The sequence below is a fragment of the Leishmania donovani genome, chromosome 36 (assembly GCF_000227135.1).
Source record: "Leishmania donovani BPK282A1 complete genome, chromosome 36".
NCBI classification, from domain to species: Eukaryota; Euglenozoa; class Kinetoplastea; order Trypanosomatida; family Trypanosomatidae; genus Leishmania; species Leishmania donovani.
In genome coordinates, this window is record NC_018263.1 from 2,413,023 (window position 1) to 2,427,581 (window position 14,559).

General features: G+C 59.1%; 3 protein-coding genes across 3 annotated transcripts; all 3 read right to left on the bottom strand.

Annotated features, from left to right (window-relative positions):
* Window positions 1-1,041: 1,041 nt before the first annotated feature.
* Window positions 1,042-5,325, bottom strand: LDBPK_366480 (flagellum transition zone component, putative; the record flags this gene model as incomplete). The annotated part of the gene is made up of 1 exon (XM_003865712.1): window positions 1,042-5,325. One exon carries the CDS (start codon window positions 5,323-5,325, stop codon window positions 1,042-1,044), a length of 4,284 nt encoding a protein of 1,427 aa, XP_003865760.1.
* Window positions 5,326-7,858: 2,533 nt separating this feature from the next.
* Window positions 7,859-8,395, bottom strand: LDBPK_366490 (ADP ribosylation factor 3, putative; the record flags this gene model as incomplete). Its single annotated transcript, XM_003865713.1, has 1 exon — window positions 7,859-8,395. The coding sequence occupies one exon, from the start codon at window positions 8,393-8,395 to the stop codon at window positions 7,859-7,861; it is 537 nt and encodes a 178-aa protein (XP_003865761.1).
* A 904-nt stretch (window positions 8,396-9,299) lies between these two features.
* LDBPK_366500 (hypothetical protein, conserved) lies at window positions 9,300-11,516 on the bottom strand (the record flags this gene model as incomplete). The annotated part of the gene is made up of 1 exon (XM_003865714.1): window positions 9,300-11,516. The coding sequence occupies one exon, from the start codon at window positions 11,514-11,516 to the stop codon at window positions 9,300-9,302; it is 2,217 nt and encodes a 738-aa protein (XP_003865762.1).
* Between the last annotated feature and the right edge of the window lie 3,043 nt (window positions 11,517-14,559).

Below are 14,559 nucleotides of genomic sequence, written 5' to 3' on the forward strand. Positions count from 1 at the left end.
GGAACGGTGAAGCGCCCGTCTGCCTGGCTGTATGCGTGTGTGTTTGTTTGCGTGTGTTTGTGTGTGTGTGTGCGTGTCCGTGCCTGCCCCTTTAGCGTCGCACGATGCATTCGCGTTCAATCAGAGATTGTGGGGTGCTGCTTGCTGCAGCTGCGGTAGAGGCCGAGGCAGTTCACCCAACCACCACTGATACTGCACCGGGCATACCGTGCACGCAAAAATAAAACGTTGAAGCAAAAAGAAAAAAAAGGAGAAGTATTCGAGCGGTCCATACGATGAGACGGTGAGGCGCAGCATGCGAGAGAGTCAACCCCGAGAACACATACACACACACACACACACGACCCCTCCCATGCGCCGAATTGCCTTTACACACCTTCACCTGCGTAAGCGCAGTCGTGAAGGCCGTCGGAGGGGGAGCGCCGGAGGTGACGTGCCGCGGCTCCACATGTAGGGGCCTCGTGGGTTCGGGAAACGAGAGAGAGGCCGAGCAAAAGGCTCAGGCGCACAGCGGGTGGCACGGGCACGACACGCGCCGAGCTGAACCGCATCCAAGGTGACGGAAGGAGAAAGAAAACGCATGAGTATGATGAGGCAAGGTAGGAGGGGCACCTCTTCAGCTGCAGCCATGACGACTGCAACGAGACGCTCTACCGTGGCTCGTGGTGGTGGTACGCTCCTCGATAAGCACCCGCAAAAGGGTCCGCGCGTCGTCACTTTTTCGTTGCGTCTCTATTCGTTCGCCACTATGCGTTTAACATGTGTAGGTCCAGCTCCAGGGTCTCTTCTAGCGTCCCATGCACCGTAAGAGAAGGAGGGGAGGTCTGCGTGACCGTGGGTGTTCGTATCCACAAATGAAGAAGAGAACGATGTGCGCATGCGCACGGTGTTTGAGCGAAAGGTGCTCGCCCGCGCACGCCTGGACACGCTAGGAAGGCGCCCTTGGAAAAACTCTTGTCACGTCCTATTCAAAAGAAAGACTTTAGGCGCTGCATGTCGTCCCGAGCCACGCCCGTATTGGCAGCGCTACGGCTGAGGTGCCTAGGTGGAAGGCGGCGCAGGCACCGCCACTCTCGGCGGAAGCGGCACAAAAGATGGCACGGCAGCCGCTTCCGTGATCGCGGCGGCAGCAGGTGGCGCGGCGGATTCGACGTCCTCGGCCTGCAACGTCGCTCTGCCCATGTCCTCAAAGCCAAAAGACAATATTGCTTGCTCCTCCGGCGGGGGCGTCTTCGCGCTTGGAACGAGGTTGCCACAGCTCCCAAGTGACGAGGCAATCGCCATGGGAGAAGCGGAGGCGTCGCGCGCAGCATCTACAGCAAGAATGCTTTGCATCGTCGTCTCCGGCACTGGGTTCTTCGCCGCTGAAGCATCCTCGCTTGGTACCTTGCTAAGAGCGCTGCCGCCGGTGGGACCAGTGTACGAAAGCGCATCTGCAAGGGGCGCCTCTTCTCGCTCACGCGTCCCGGCAGTGACGCGGTAGGCAGAGATGGAGGTCATGTCTTCGTCATCGTCCGGGTAGGGCACCTCCATAGAGCCGGCACTCCCGCCGTCGCCTGACGCCCTATCCTCACCTTGCCGCGAGGCATTTGCGATAGCTGCCGTTGATCCCGTGGCCTTTTCGTCGCCTTTATGATGGCTTGTGGAGAGAACGGGCTCGCTCACTTCCAAGGCATCGGAGCCGAAAGGGGATGGGGTCTTGCGCAGCCCCACCGCCCCTGTCCCCATCACAGCAAACCGGCCACTGTTGATGTTCCCAGACCCCTCCATCGGGAAGGCAGACATCTCACCGCCGACGTCGCCGCCAATGGTTGCATTCGCGGTCGACGACAGCCGAAAAGATAAAAACGCATTCTGCATGTCCTCCAGGCGGTGACGCTCCGCAAGGGCCCCCACAAAATCAAAAGAGGCGTTACCAGAGTACTGGTTGGTGAGATCGACGGTTGTGCTGTGATCGTTGCTGAGCATGCGGGAGCTCACCCCGCCTCGACTCATCCCTGCACCAACTCCGCCGAAGTCATCGTCGTTGTAGACGCCCGTCACCATAAACGAGCTGCTGCGTCGCTGCGGGTACAAATTCGAGGCAACAGCTGGAGTAACAGCGACAGGAGACGGGATCGGCACACCGCCCCGTGGGTGCACGGTCGTCAGCGCGTTGGCGCCGGGAGAGGAGACGAGTGAAAGGGAAGATCGCCGTTCATTTGCGCGCGGCGCCGCCTTGAACGAAGCCGTCGCGACCGCTTCCTCCAACTCAGGCGGCTGCCGCCCCGCAAGGAACATTGGGAGCGGCGCCGCAACATTGGGATCGGGTAGAGGCGGCATCCGCCGCGTGGCCGCCTCCGCCAGCGCTGCTGACCCAGCGATGCTGCTGCTATTGAACTTCGCTACGCTGCCCTTTTCCATCGGCTGCAGCGGGCCACCGTGTGGCTCACTTCGGTTGGAATCTGCACGGGGGCTTGGGCCATCATCATCGCCGGAGTGCGGCGAGTTCAACGCGGAAGAGGTTGAAGAAGAGGCCGAGAATGAGCCGCTGCTCGTGGCTTCGCTGATATCTGGCAGCGTCTGCTGAGTGTGGGTGAGGTCTGCGGCCGACGCTGTCCGTTGCGAGCTGATGTCAGGCGAGTGCACGACAGCCCGCACACTGGAGGAGAACAGGGGGCCGGTCATGGTGGTGCGGTTGATAAGGATGGATACTGGTGAAACCACGGCAATCGGCGGTGCAGGGAGATCGATGACGTAGCTGTGGACCTTGGCGGGGGCGGTATTAGCCGTGTTCGTGGCAATCTGCTGCTGCTTGGCCACGCCCTCGGCTCCGGAAGTGAGCTGGGTGGAAGAGTCTGCCGAGCAGACGACGGAGGAGCCTGAGTCTGGTCCGCTGGCCTTCTCTACTGTTTCGTCATCTCCATAACTACCTTCGCCGTCGCTGTAGTCATCCGTGGAGCTCGAGAAGGCCGCTGTAACCCTCGCTTCGTCTGTCGCAGCAGCAGCGCAGTCGTCTGCCAACTCTTTGCGTACTGTGACGTAGCGCACACGCTCACCGCCACGTGTACGCGTCGTGGAAGAGGTCGAGCCACCGATGATGCGACGCGATTGACGCGCCGACGCGGAGGAAAGCGACGTCACGTCGTCTTGGCTGTCGCCGGTTAGCGAGTCATAGCTGGAGTTGCTGTCTGTTGTATCCGGCATGAAAGACAGTGTCGACTTGCCTGCGACTCTGTCGGCGGGAAAGGCGTCGTCGCCTTGCGCGACTGTGGCATTCGCGGCCCCTCCCGCGCTGCAGGGCGACGTTACACTCTCGAGGAAACTGGCTGTCCGAAGCATCGGGTCCGCCTGTGCGTGTTCGGCGCTTGGACAGCGTAGCGACGACGACGCACGTGCCGGCGTCGACATCAGTGACGCCTCGCATGCCGAAAGACGGGAGACATCAGTCGTGGGTGGCTGCCCGTCTGGCAACGTGGGCCGCACCGACGCAGCTGTACCAAGTGAACGAGGCGCGGATAGGGCAATACTTTCCATTCCATTCTCGGGCCGCCGTAGCGACTCGAGAAGCCGCTTTGTCAGCTCCGCCTCACGCTCCTCCGCGTACTCTGCCAGCTGTCCCTCGTATGCACCTCTCTGCACCTCCAGCACGTGCTCAAGGGCGGCGACTTGCTTCCGCAGTTTCTGTATTGTCTCCTCCTGCTGCGCCTCGCGATCGCGTGCCATGGCACGTTGCTCCGCGCACTGCTCCTGATACTTTTTCTCCATGGCTCGCACCGCCTGTTGCTGTGCTGCCTGCGCCTCCTCGCGCAAGGCTGCCTCGTTTTCGCGACTCTGCTGCAGAAGCTCGACGAGGTGATCACGCTCGTCAATTATGGCGCGCAGCGTGGCGGGCGACGACTGCGTGTCGAACACCTGGTGGAACGCCGCCATTTCTCGATCACAGTCGAGGAGGCGGGCCCGGGCGACGGCTAACTGCTGCTGCGTGCGAGCGAGTTCCTGCGGGAGCTCCATCAGCGCCTTCCACTCCACCTGCATGGCGCAGTGGCGGTGCGTCATATCCTCCAGTTGTCGCGTTGTCTCTATGAGCCTCGCATCAGTCTGCTCGTACTGCTGTGTCAGCAGGCGAAGACGCTCTTGCAGTCCGCAGATGGTGTCGTCCTTCTGGCGGAGAAACGCATCATCGACGGCGGGTTCGAGAAACGACGACGTCTCGCTACCCCGATGCGTTAGTCGCGGTGCCAGAGGACTGCTTGCCAGCTTTCCGTCGTCGTGCGGGGGGATGCCTAAGTCAGCTTCGGGGCCACCAGGCTCCGATGCCAGTTCCTTGGCAGAAGGCGACGACGCAGCTGCAACGCCGGCCTGTCTCCGATACCGACTAAGCTCTCCACGCACTGACTTGAGCTCTTGCAGCAAATCGCGCACTTTGCGACCGCGCGAGTCGCGGCGCAGCCGATCAGACTCCGCCTGCAGCTCCTCGTTCTGCTTCATCAAAAAGTACGCGCGTCGCTGCCAGTACTCTCTCGGACGGGGCAGCTCTGAAGAGGGGCCCATCTCCGGCCCGCTTCCACCTGTCAACTTGCCGCTTGTGGCCACAGCTGCTGACGTGTCAACAGCAGCGATAGCGTCCGCGTCAGCAGCTTCATCGCCCTCGTCGACTATGCTGTCTGTGATGCCGTGCAGAGAGCGTAGCAGGACGTGCGTGCGCTGCAGCTGCTGCTGAAGGTTCTGCACCTCCATTTTCTTATTCATCAGCTCACGCGTCAGTGCGAGCCATGCATCCTCTGTACGCAGCTGGCTACGAGGCAGGGGCTCCGCGCCGAGCTTCGTCTTCATTGACGGCGACGTGGCACGGCGGGCCGAGTGCACACGCGAGCGCAGCTGGTGCGGCAGCGGCTTGTGTGCTGAGTACAGTGTAGCTGGCGCAACGACCTGTGGTGCTTCGCTCGTTAGCGTTTTCGCGGCATATGGACTGTACTCATCCGCGGAGGGTCTTGGTGCCGTTGTTCGTCGAGGTGAGGGCGTGTGCGTTTCAGACGCTGCCGGTACATGTATACGGCCACACGCACCACCGTACAAATACCGTAGCTGACGCGCTGTCCCTCGGGTATCGCCTTTGCTATGGAAACGTGCAGCAGTGTCGGTGGCGGGTTTGCACGGAGCACGAATGGCATGGGGAGATGGGCCGGCATGGGTCCCCCATGGGGCCGAATTTGTCAAAAGGGAAGACAGATGCACACGCTTCGCGAAGGTGCCAGGCGGGGACGAGCTTGAGGGACGTGCGGTCGCAGCCGTCGACGCATCACCGACAGTGCCACCGCCGAGGTAGATGCGCTTGAACTCCATCGTGCTCAGGAAGCGACTGCCAGGCAAAAGCTGCGTTGCCTCCTCCCTTGCCGTGAGAGGAGAGCGAGCATAGATGCCCTCCTCGCCCGTGTCGGCGGGGCGCAAGTGGTGCTCTGATGACATGGACTTGGTGACAGATGGCGTGTATCACTCAATTGGGAAGGGAAGCGTGAAGCAAGCCCCAGATAACTAAAACAGCGGCTGATAAGGTGCGAGGGCTGCGCTCTCTCGCCTGTGCACCCTGCCGCCTATCCCTTCCTCCCTTTCTCCCAGTGACTTGCAACAGAAAATAATAATACTAAAGCGCGGAGAGCTGTCACGCGGGGCGGTGCATCTCTCTGCAGAGGAGGCAAAAAGAAAGAGAAGGACGAGAGAGCCGACGCGTGGCCTCGAGTGCCGCGGCGAGGGCTTCTCTCGTATTGAGAATGGGCGGGGGGGGGCAAAAGGTGAACTACATGTAAGGGCGACAGGAATTTTGCAAAAAGAAAAAGAGACGTGTGCCGTGTCTGTCTCAGTGAATGGTGGGAGGCAAAGAGGGACGTCACAGACAGACGTGTCTGATAACGGTGAGTTCTGGGGCGATGAACGACAGCGAAAGAGTGAATGCGGACGCTGGCGAGGAGCGAAGATGGGGAAGATGAGAGGAAGGAAGCCAATGCTCGATCGCCTGCATCCGACAAGCATGTGGAGTTCGCCTTTCAAAGTGAAGTCCGCGAAGGGGCACCGGCTAACGCGCGGGGCGTGTGAAACTTGAACAAGCACACACAGAAAAAAAAGGCCGACGTGCAACGGCCAGTAACTCAACAGCAGTCACATCAAAGAGCCCAGTAGAGACGCGTCGTCCGCGAGCTCCCTTTTCTTTTCGAGTGCGCGTCCATCCATAGTTCAGTGTGGCTGCTGGATGCTTTACTTTTTTTTTGAGCGCGCCGGAGGGGGGATATTGTTCCTCGCTCGATTCCGTTCGCTGCTGCCGCGGTGCATATTTCTGTGGGCTGCAGCGCAAGATCTGCATGCAGATGCGCGAGACACAGACACACCGGGGAGGGTTGCGGATGAGCAAGCAATTCAGCTACTGTACAACCGCGTTTGTGTGTTAAAAAAGGTAAAGTCGGATATGCGCTTCAGCGCTTGTGTGTGTGTGTGTGGAGGGGGGAAGTAATGCACAAGCGGAGGGGAGGGGAGTGCTGCGCTGGCGACGAGGTGAAGGAGAACGCGAGATAAAAAAGGCGAAGCTGTGATTGCAGCCGACACGCGCAGCCATAGGAACAGTTTAAAGAAAAAAAAGAAGGGGCGGCGGACTATACTCCACGCACGCATACACAAACAAAGAGAGAGACACGTTCGAAGCACGAAAGCGAAGCGTGTGCCCTTGGATCGCAGACACACACACACACTAACACTATCGCTCTCTGCGACTCTGTCGCCTTCGACACTCGCCGAGATCCTGTTCTCGCATCGCTGCGCCATCGCCACGCGGAAGCAAAAGACACAGAGGGAAAGAGGGAACGACGGGCGCAAAAAAAAAAGAAGGACGGTGACAACAGAAGAAAGTGGCGCGACGAGGTATTTCCTTACAGTACGTCCGTTCCCTGCCATGGAGCACGAGGTCACCCCACTCGAGCCCCGACTCTGCCACAGGCCCCATCTGTCTGATGCGAAGCAGCGCTAGACAAGCATTGCAGCAATGCGCCGACTTCGTTATCGGAGCATGGCCCCGGCCTCAAGTTCTATGCACCCATCCGCTTCTCGGGTCGCCTCACCGCCGCTCCCCCATTGTGCCGGTCGACACACCTGGTGCATCCCCCTTTGGGGTGGCGCTCAGACTCCCCACACCAGTAGGGAAGTGCGAGAGTCGGGTGAGATCCGTTCGAGTCACGCCGACGCTCTGCCTAATCGTGTGGATGGCACAAGCGTGTGCACTTTCGCAGGTCGCTCCGGCGCAACGCCATATAGGACCTCGTTGCTGACATCAGTAGCAGTGAATCGCGCTGATTTACCCAGGTCGCAGATATATGACCCTGTCAGCACCAGAGGAGGTACAGCATTGGCAAAAGATACGAGAGGGAGGGCTCTCTGTGTGACGAAGCCACGCAGAGTTAGGGTAGTGAACGCCAAGACACCGCGCTACGGTGTCTCCATGCCCCAGAGAGAGACATGAGGAAGGCGCAGAAAAAAAAAGACACTTATGCACATGCGCACGGGGTGGGGGGAACGCGGAAAAGACGTCCACGCACGTCGCACCAAACACACATGTGATGGCCAAGGTGGACCTGGCACGTGCACGCGCGCGTACACCCACACAAGCCAAATTAAATGGATCTCATAAACGCTCACGAGGCAGTCGCGCACACGCAACTGTGCACGGACAAGCTAGGGCGCAGCGAAGTCGTTTGAGTAATCCATTTCAAGAATCAGAGAAGACGCACCAAAACGCCCCATCAGCAGAACACATAGGAAGATAGAAAGAAACGGGGAGGAGAAGCCGAGATCCTTACCGGGATAGAGGCAACGCATGCAGAAGCCATATAGCTGGTCACTTCTTCACCTGCTTCACGGCCCAGCTGATGCCCTCATCCAGCCCCTCGCCTGTTTTGGCTGAGCACGCCTGAATGTGCCAGCGTCGGTCTCGCAAATCTGTCAGGTTGAGTGCTACGGAGACCTCTTCTACCGACATCGCACCCAGCAAATCCTGCTTGTTCGCGAAGACCAGCATTGGCACCCCTGCCACCTTCTCTTCCTCCAGGAGGTGTTCCAGCTCACGGCGTGCCTCGCGGATGCGCCGAGGATCAGCCGCATCGATGACGTAGATGACGACGTCCGCCTCTTTGAAGTACTGTCGCCAGTAGTAGCGCGCCGCGCGCTGGCCTCCCATATCCCAAACGTTGATCTTGATTCCGCCGGTAACAAGCTTCTTAATCTGAAATCCCTGCGTGGACGCGACGTGCGAGATATCCTCGTCACTGAGCTGGCGCAGGATGCTTGTCTTGCCAGCGTTGTCGAGACCTAGAATCAAAATACCCGCCGGTCTACTGGTGGGGCGGATCCGCATCAAGAAGTCTAAGATGCCCATGACAGCTGCCTACTCGTCCTCGTGTCATCGCCTGCCCTCCCTCCCACCCACACACACCTCGTGCACGCTTATGCGTCGTACTGTCTTATGTTGAGAGGTGGTGGTAAAGGTTTCCGCTCGCAAGGCGACGAGCTTCGCAGACGCATGAAGTAAAGCGTTTGCAGTAGCGCAGATGAGAATACTGGCAGGAGCATGTATCCCTGCACGTCGCGCACATCTCCGGCGGCATCACATCCACGGCTGCAAGGTGTGCAAGGTGCACAACCGGTCAAGTCGGAGAAGGAAAGAGAGAGGGTACGTGGAGAAGGAAGGTGAGGAGGGCGACAGAATCACACAGACGGCGAGGCGGCAAAGGACAAGCAAAAGGGCATGGCATCTATCGCCGAGTCGGCAGCTGAGGTGACAGCATCCTGCGCGCTGAGGAGGTGGAAAAAGGGTGGATGCGAACGTCGCGACGGATGAACCGCAAAATAGAAACCGCAGGCAGCGCCGACCTCAAGGCGAGAGACGCTGGCGCATGCACACACACAAGCGCCTAAGGCCTCTCCTCTTCGAGAGAAGCGCACATGCATTCGCCTGCATGCAGTTGTGGAGCCAGAATACTCCCCGTGCATCTCGGGGTAATTTGGCGATGCTCACTTTCTCTTGCACGTACATGTTGGGCTCCTTCCTCTCCAGGTCCTCATCTCCATTCGGCCTCTGCGAATAGATCGAGACGAGGGAGGAAGGCAGCGGGGGACAGTCGACAAAAAAATAAAGTGAAGAAGCGTGCAGAGAGGATGTGCGAGAGGCTCGGGCGAGAGAGTCACCACCGACGTCGTCGGCGCAGTCAATCCCTCGCTTCCCCTCCCCCCTTCACCTTCCTCACCGTGCTGAAATCACTTCCATCACAGCCACCGCATCGCTACACCAGAACTAAGTCGAAACTTCCATTGTCCACCTCCCCCGGCTCCTCAGCCACGGCGGCCACCGCGTTCCCGTCCGCCGCATCACGGTGCTTCTTTCGGTGGTGACGACGGTTCCCACGAGCCTCAGAATCGCCGGTTGCCAAGTGCCGTGACTTTTTCGCTCTCTGTGTCAGCCGCATTTCCTGCTGTGCGGAATCAAGCTCAGTAGCGCGTCGCACCACTGCATCGTCGGGACCACTGCCCGCAGTGGCGATAGGCACATCTGTCGTGAGCGCAGCCTTCATCTGCGCGAGGATAATGGACACGTCGGCCTGTAAAACAGGGTCTGGCGCAGCGGCCTGAGCAGAGGCGGGAATGCTTGCCCTCGGAACCACGCGCTGCGTTCTCAAGGTGCGGGCAGTGCGTGAGCCAGGGTCCACGGACTGATGGGCAGCAGAGGTCGGTGTCGCAGGATCGACCTCTGGCGCCGCGCCATCCAATTCGTCTTTCTCTCCCTCCTCGGCGAAGAAGTCGTCCACGGACACACTGGCATCGTGCACCATATCAGCAGCCAAGGAGCCAACCACGTCCTCTGCCAGCGGTCGCACAACCTGAGGAGCGGGCAGCGGAGATGGCAGCTCCTCCGACAGCGATGGGGGCGTCAAGCCAGAGACGCCCGCGTTGGCATTAGCAACAGCAGAGTCGTCTTGTGCCAGCCCTTCAGGTGTTCGATTCAGGGTTGGCAGCTGTGCAGTCGCGGCGTCGAAGTGATGCTCGACAGGGGGACGTTTCGCCGCCACCCAGGCACGACTACTCGCCGCACCCGAGGCAGAGGAGGATGAGGACGAGCGAGGCGACGATTGGCCCGACGCGTCGCAGTCGATATTGCCCAGAAACAGCCTCATGGCCTCCGCGTCACTCATCGGACGGGTGAGCGAAGTATGTTGCGGATGCGTGCCGTTCCCGCCCCCGTTCACGCAGCTGGTTCCATTACTAACGGTGGTCACGACAGCGCTGGAGCGGTGCTGCATTCGAAGGCCTCCAGAGTCCGACTCCAACGCTGGCGTCGTGCTGGCCTGCACCTCAGTGATCGCGACAGAGGGGTGATCTGAAGCCTGCGCAGTATCTCTCATTGAAGTGTGCGCTGCTGTCTTCAACGAAGATCCTGCAGAAGCGTTCAGAGACAGAGGCGGCGCTGACGCTGGGGTGTGCGGTCCAGCTCTCAGCGCCTCAGCAGGCGGCGGCTTCCCTGACGCTGGTGCTTGGTCGGCACGGGCGCCCCCAGCTGATGCTGTGCCGGTTGGTGGGGTACGTGTTGAATCGAAACCAGCAATAGGTGCGGCCTGTTGACGCGCTAGGAGTGCGAAGAGTTGCTGAGCTCGCACCTCCTCCGCTGTGATGCGGACCAGCGTGCTGGCCACGTGCAGAGCTCGCACCACGCCCAGCATTCCTGCTCCTGTCTGAGCGCTCAGTATCGCAGTCATGGGACGCACCGAGAACTCAGCTGGAGCCTGGCGGCCCTCTAGCACGCGGTGCACGAGCCCCGTGGTTGCTCGACGCACGCGGTTACACCACGCCTGCACCTCATCCAGTCGGACGACCCCGCTAGCGCCGGTGAGCGGCTCCACATCGGAGAAGTTCAGGGCGTACAGGATGCAGCTCGTGGGGGGCACGTGCAGCGTTTCCTGCTTCGCGTACTCCCATGAGCTGCGCTGACGAGGGTCGATCATGAAGATGACGAGTTGACACCCAGCGTACATATCGAGCAACCGCGCATCTGCCGCCACGCGCAGAGCCTCGTGAAGCTGGACTGTTGGGATATGACCGGCCATGGCTGCGCCGGTGTTCGCCGACGAGGACGAGGTGGATCGCTGGCGACCCTCCTCGACGACCTCCCAGATGTCCACCTTCGTGCCCTCGTGTGGGGCGCAAAGCTCCCCTTGCAGCCGCATCGTCGAAGCGATGATCTCGGTAGACGGGGTGTACCGCGCCGGCAGCGGGTGGCCGCTTAGGCGCGCCATCAAAGTGCTCTTGCCAGTCGCACGGGTGCCGCGCAGCACAACCTTCATGTTGTAGCGCGTCCCCCTCTTCATTTCCTCCCGCACCTGAGCGGAGAGAGGCCATACCCCGCTGCCCAACTGCTGCGACGACGCGCCGCTGCCGCCTCTCAAAGTGCGGTCGGAGGATGCCGTGAAGGGGCCCCACAGCGACTGCACGTAGCTGATGAACGACATGATTGAAAAGGGCAACACAGGATCTGGGCCGGAGAGCCTCCTTTAAAAAGAGTACAGACATGAAGCGGGAAGGTCAGCAAGGCGAAGGAGAAGCAAGGGCGAAAGAAAAGGAAGCAGACAACACGCTGCAGGGCACAAGCGCCACGCGAAAAAAAAAAAGGAACGGCGTGGCAGTGCACCTATCAAGGAAGAAAGAAAAACAAGCAACGAGAAGGCAACAACGAGCACAGGGGTATGCAATAATGGGGCGTTATGTGTGTCTGTTTGTGTCAGCGAGGAAAAGGGAGACGCGAGGGTGGGCGTTCAAGCGTCGCTTTCGTCATGCGGTGCAGCTGTTCGGGTGGACAGGCATGCGCTTGATAGCTGCCGCCTCTCTCTCTGGTAGTCGGTAACTATCGATTTCCTTTGTTGAGGAAGTCACGGCCAGCTCATCAGCGTGGAAGCCGGTGTACGCAGAGTTCGGCCAGTACCACAAGCGTGTGGGGTGGGGGTGTGCGCCGGTGCGTGAGGACCCAGGGAAGCTCTGCGAATAGGTCAACCGAGGTGCACAGCAGTGGATGGTCTAGCACGTCCGTTCAGTTCGTCGCGCAGAACACGGGCCAGGCCACGCTGAAGTGTCGACAAAAAAAAAAAAACATGAGAGAGGGAGAGAGCCGAGGGCGAAGAGGAGAGCAGACGTGCTGAGGTGAGAACCAGTAGCAACTATATGAGCTGACGTGAGGGGAAATGGAGGACAAGCTGCACCAATACGCACGCACATAGGCGCGACGCATTCAATGGTCGCTGCATTCTTCATCTAGTAGAAAGCGACTCAGGCAACGGAAGAGTGCAGTGGCACTACAAGAAGTGCATCCGGTCTCAGAGTAACTGTAGAGTGTTTGCTCGAAACTGGGGGCAACAGCACAGAACGATGTCGATGACAGCCTTTCCTGTCAAAGTCCCTCTACCATCGTCCCTCCGCTCACCCATCGTGGCTAGGGTAAGGGACACCTTCCGAGTCCTATATATGTGCTCGTGTGTGCGTGTGTGTGTATTCTCTCTTCGTGTTGAGATGAAGGCGTTAAGGCACGCTTGAGTCGGCGTCGGCGCACACACATACTCGCCTGCACACATGCAGCTTCGCGCAAGAAACTGGATCGCTTTTTTTTGTTTGGGGGAGAGGACGGCATGCCGTCACCTCTTTGCGGGCGCACCAACAGACACCGAGGCTACACAACAGACAGAGGAACAAAACGAACGCAAAAGCTGCAGCGAGAGGGACACGAAAGACTGAACACGGAGAGGGCAGAAGGCGCAGTCATCGCACCCGCTGTTCTTTCTCCGTCTCGTTCTTTTGCTGGTTAGCAGAGAAGCAGTAGAGAAAATTGCTCACACATGGACGCAGGCATGCGCACCTACGATCGTCCACACGAGGGAGGAGGAAAAAAAGGTGGGCAGCGGTGGAAAAAGAGGGGGGGGGGACAGAGAGACAAAAAAAAACAGCAAAGCCTGGTAAGCACGTCACAAAGAAAATCGAAAATGGAAGAGAAGCAGTATTAGCCACTGCGAGCCTACACACACACAGAAAGACAAACACGCATAAAGAGGAGACGCAGAGCGGGGTAAGGGCAAGTGAGAAAGATGAAACCCAGCGCAGCCAGCCACAGAAAGACAGAGAGGGCCATATTTACAAAAAAAGGTGTGAAACAAAGGACGGCGGCGTACGACACACACAGACACACGCATATGCAGACGCGCGATAAAAAAAAAGGAAAGGATGGCAACGACCGCAACAAGAAAAGAAGGAAAGAGAAGGAGGGTCAATAGGGGGACGGCGGAGTGCAGCGGGGTCAGTAAGCACGGCAGAAGTAGCCTCCAGCAACGGGAGGTAGGAAAAAAAACGGTAAGCAGATAAATAAGAAGTGTGGCAGGCGGGAGGCTTGGAGAAGCAGGAGTTAGGGATCTGAGTCGGCAGGTCATGAGAGCAGCACACGTCATTCTCTCTCCTACGCTGGTGTACAAAGTCGAGAACTATGCAGCATGACGACTCCTCCACCGGATGCCAGCGTCCCCACGATATCTCGGCGATGCTCTCTAAAGTTACAGTCTTCGTACTAATGACTGATTGAGAATACTATTCCCCCCCCCCCCTGCTCTGGTCTTTTGTGATGGAGATGGCGAGCATGCCCGTAGAACTTGGTGGGCGTGTGCGGGCGGACGTATTCTACTCGTTTGCTTGCTGTGCATCCGACAGACACGTTGAGCAACACAAGAGCCATAAAAGGCCTTTGCCGTTCCCTTCACATCCGTAGTTGCCCATCCTATAACCTCTAACATGAAGCAGCTCTGTGGAAGCGTACGTTCGTTTGCATAGTGCGGAGGTCGCAAGCTTCCGGTAACTTCTGGTATTCGCGAATATGGCACAGAGAAAGCTCACCGGGATGCGTGCTTGGGGATGTGATGATCAGCCGCTACCGCATGCAGCCGTATGCATTAATCCCCTATGATGCGCACGAAAACAAAAACAAAATGCGTAAATGTGCCAGTTGTGGAACAAGACATCATTCTCCGTCCGTCCGCCTTCCTTGCCTGAGTACGGAATCCACCGGAGCGCGCGCTCACCTTCGTGGCTTTGCGTTCTCACTTATCCACCCCGTCACAAAGAGGGTGGGAGTGGCAACAACGTCTACAGAAAGAGGGAGATGCCGCTATGCAGTAACAAAAAAAAAAAAAACATTTTTCCTTTCCCACGCGCCCTTTCACCACGAGCCCGCCCACAAAGATGTACACGGGTACACGACTACAGTTCACCTGCCTTCTGCTGCGCCACGGCTGCATCCTCGTTGTGTAGGGCGAGCCGTCCCTGCTGCCGAGTCGGGCCATGCACCTTGCGGGCACTTCGTGCCCGTCCTCGTCCCTTCTTTCACGTACGTGCTGCGTGATCGGCGCCAGACGGGCCCGGGCCCACTGCGCGCATTGACCCACGTGGGCCGCGTGCGCAGTCCGGCTCGAGGGTGGTGGCGGTGGGCATCTGTCGTGCGTGGAGCAGCGGGGTGGTGGTCCG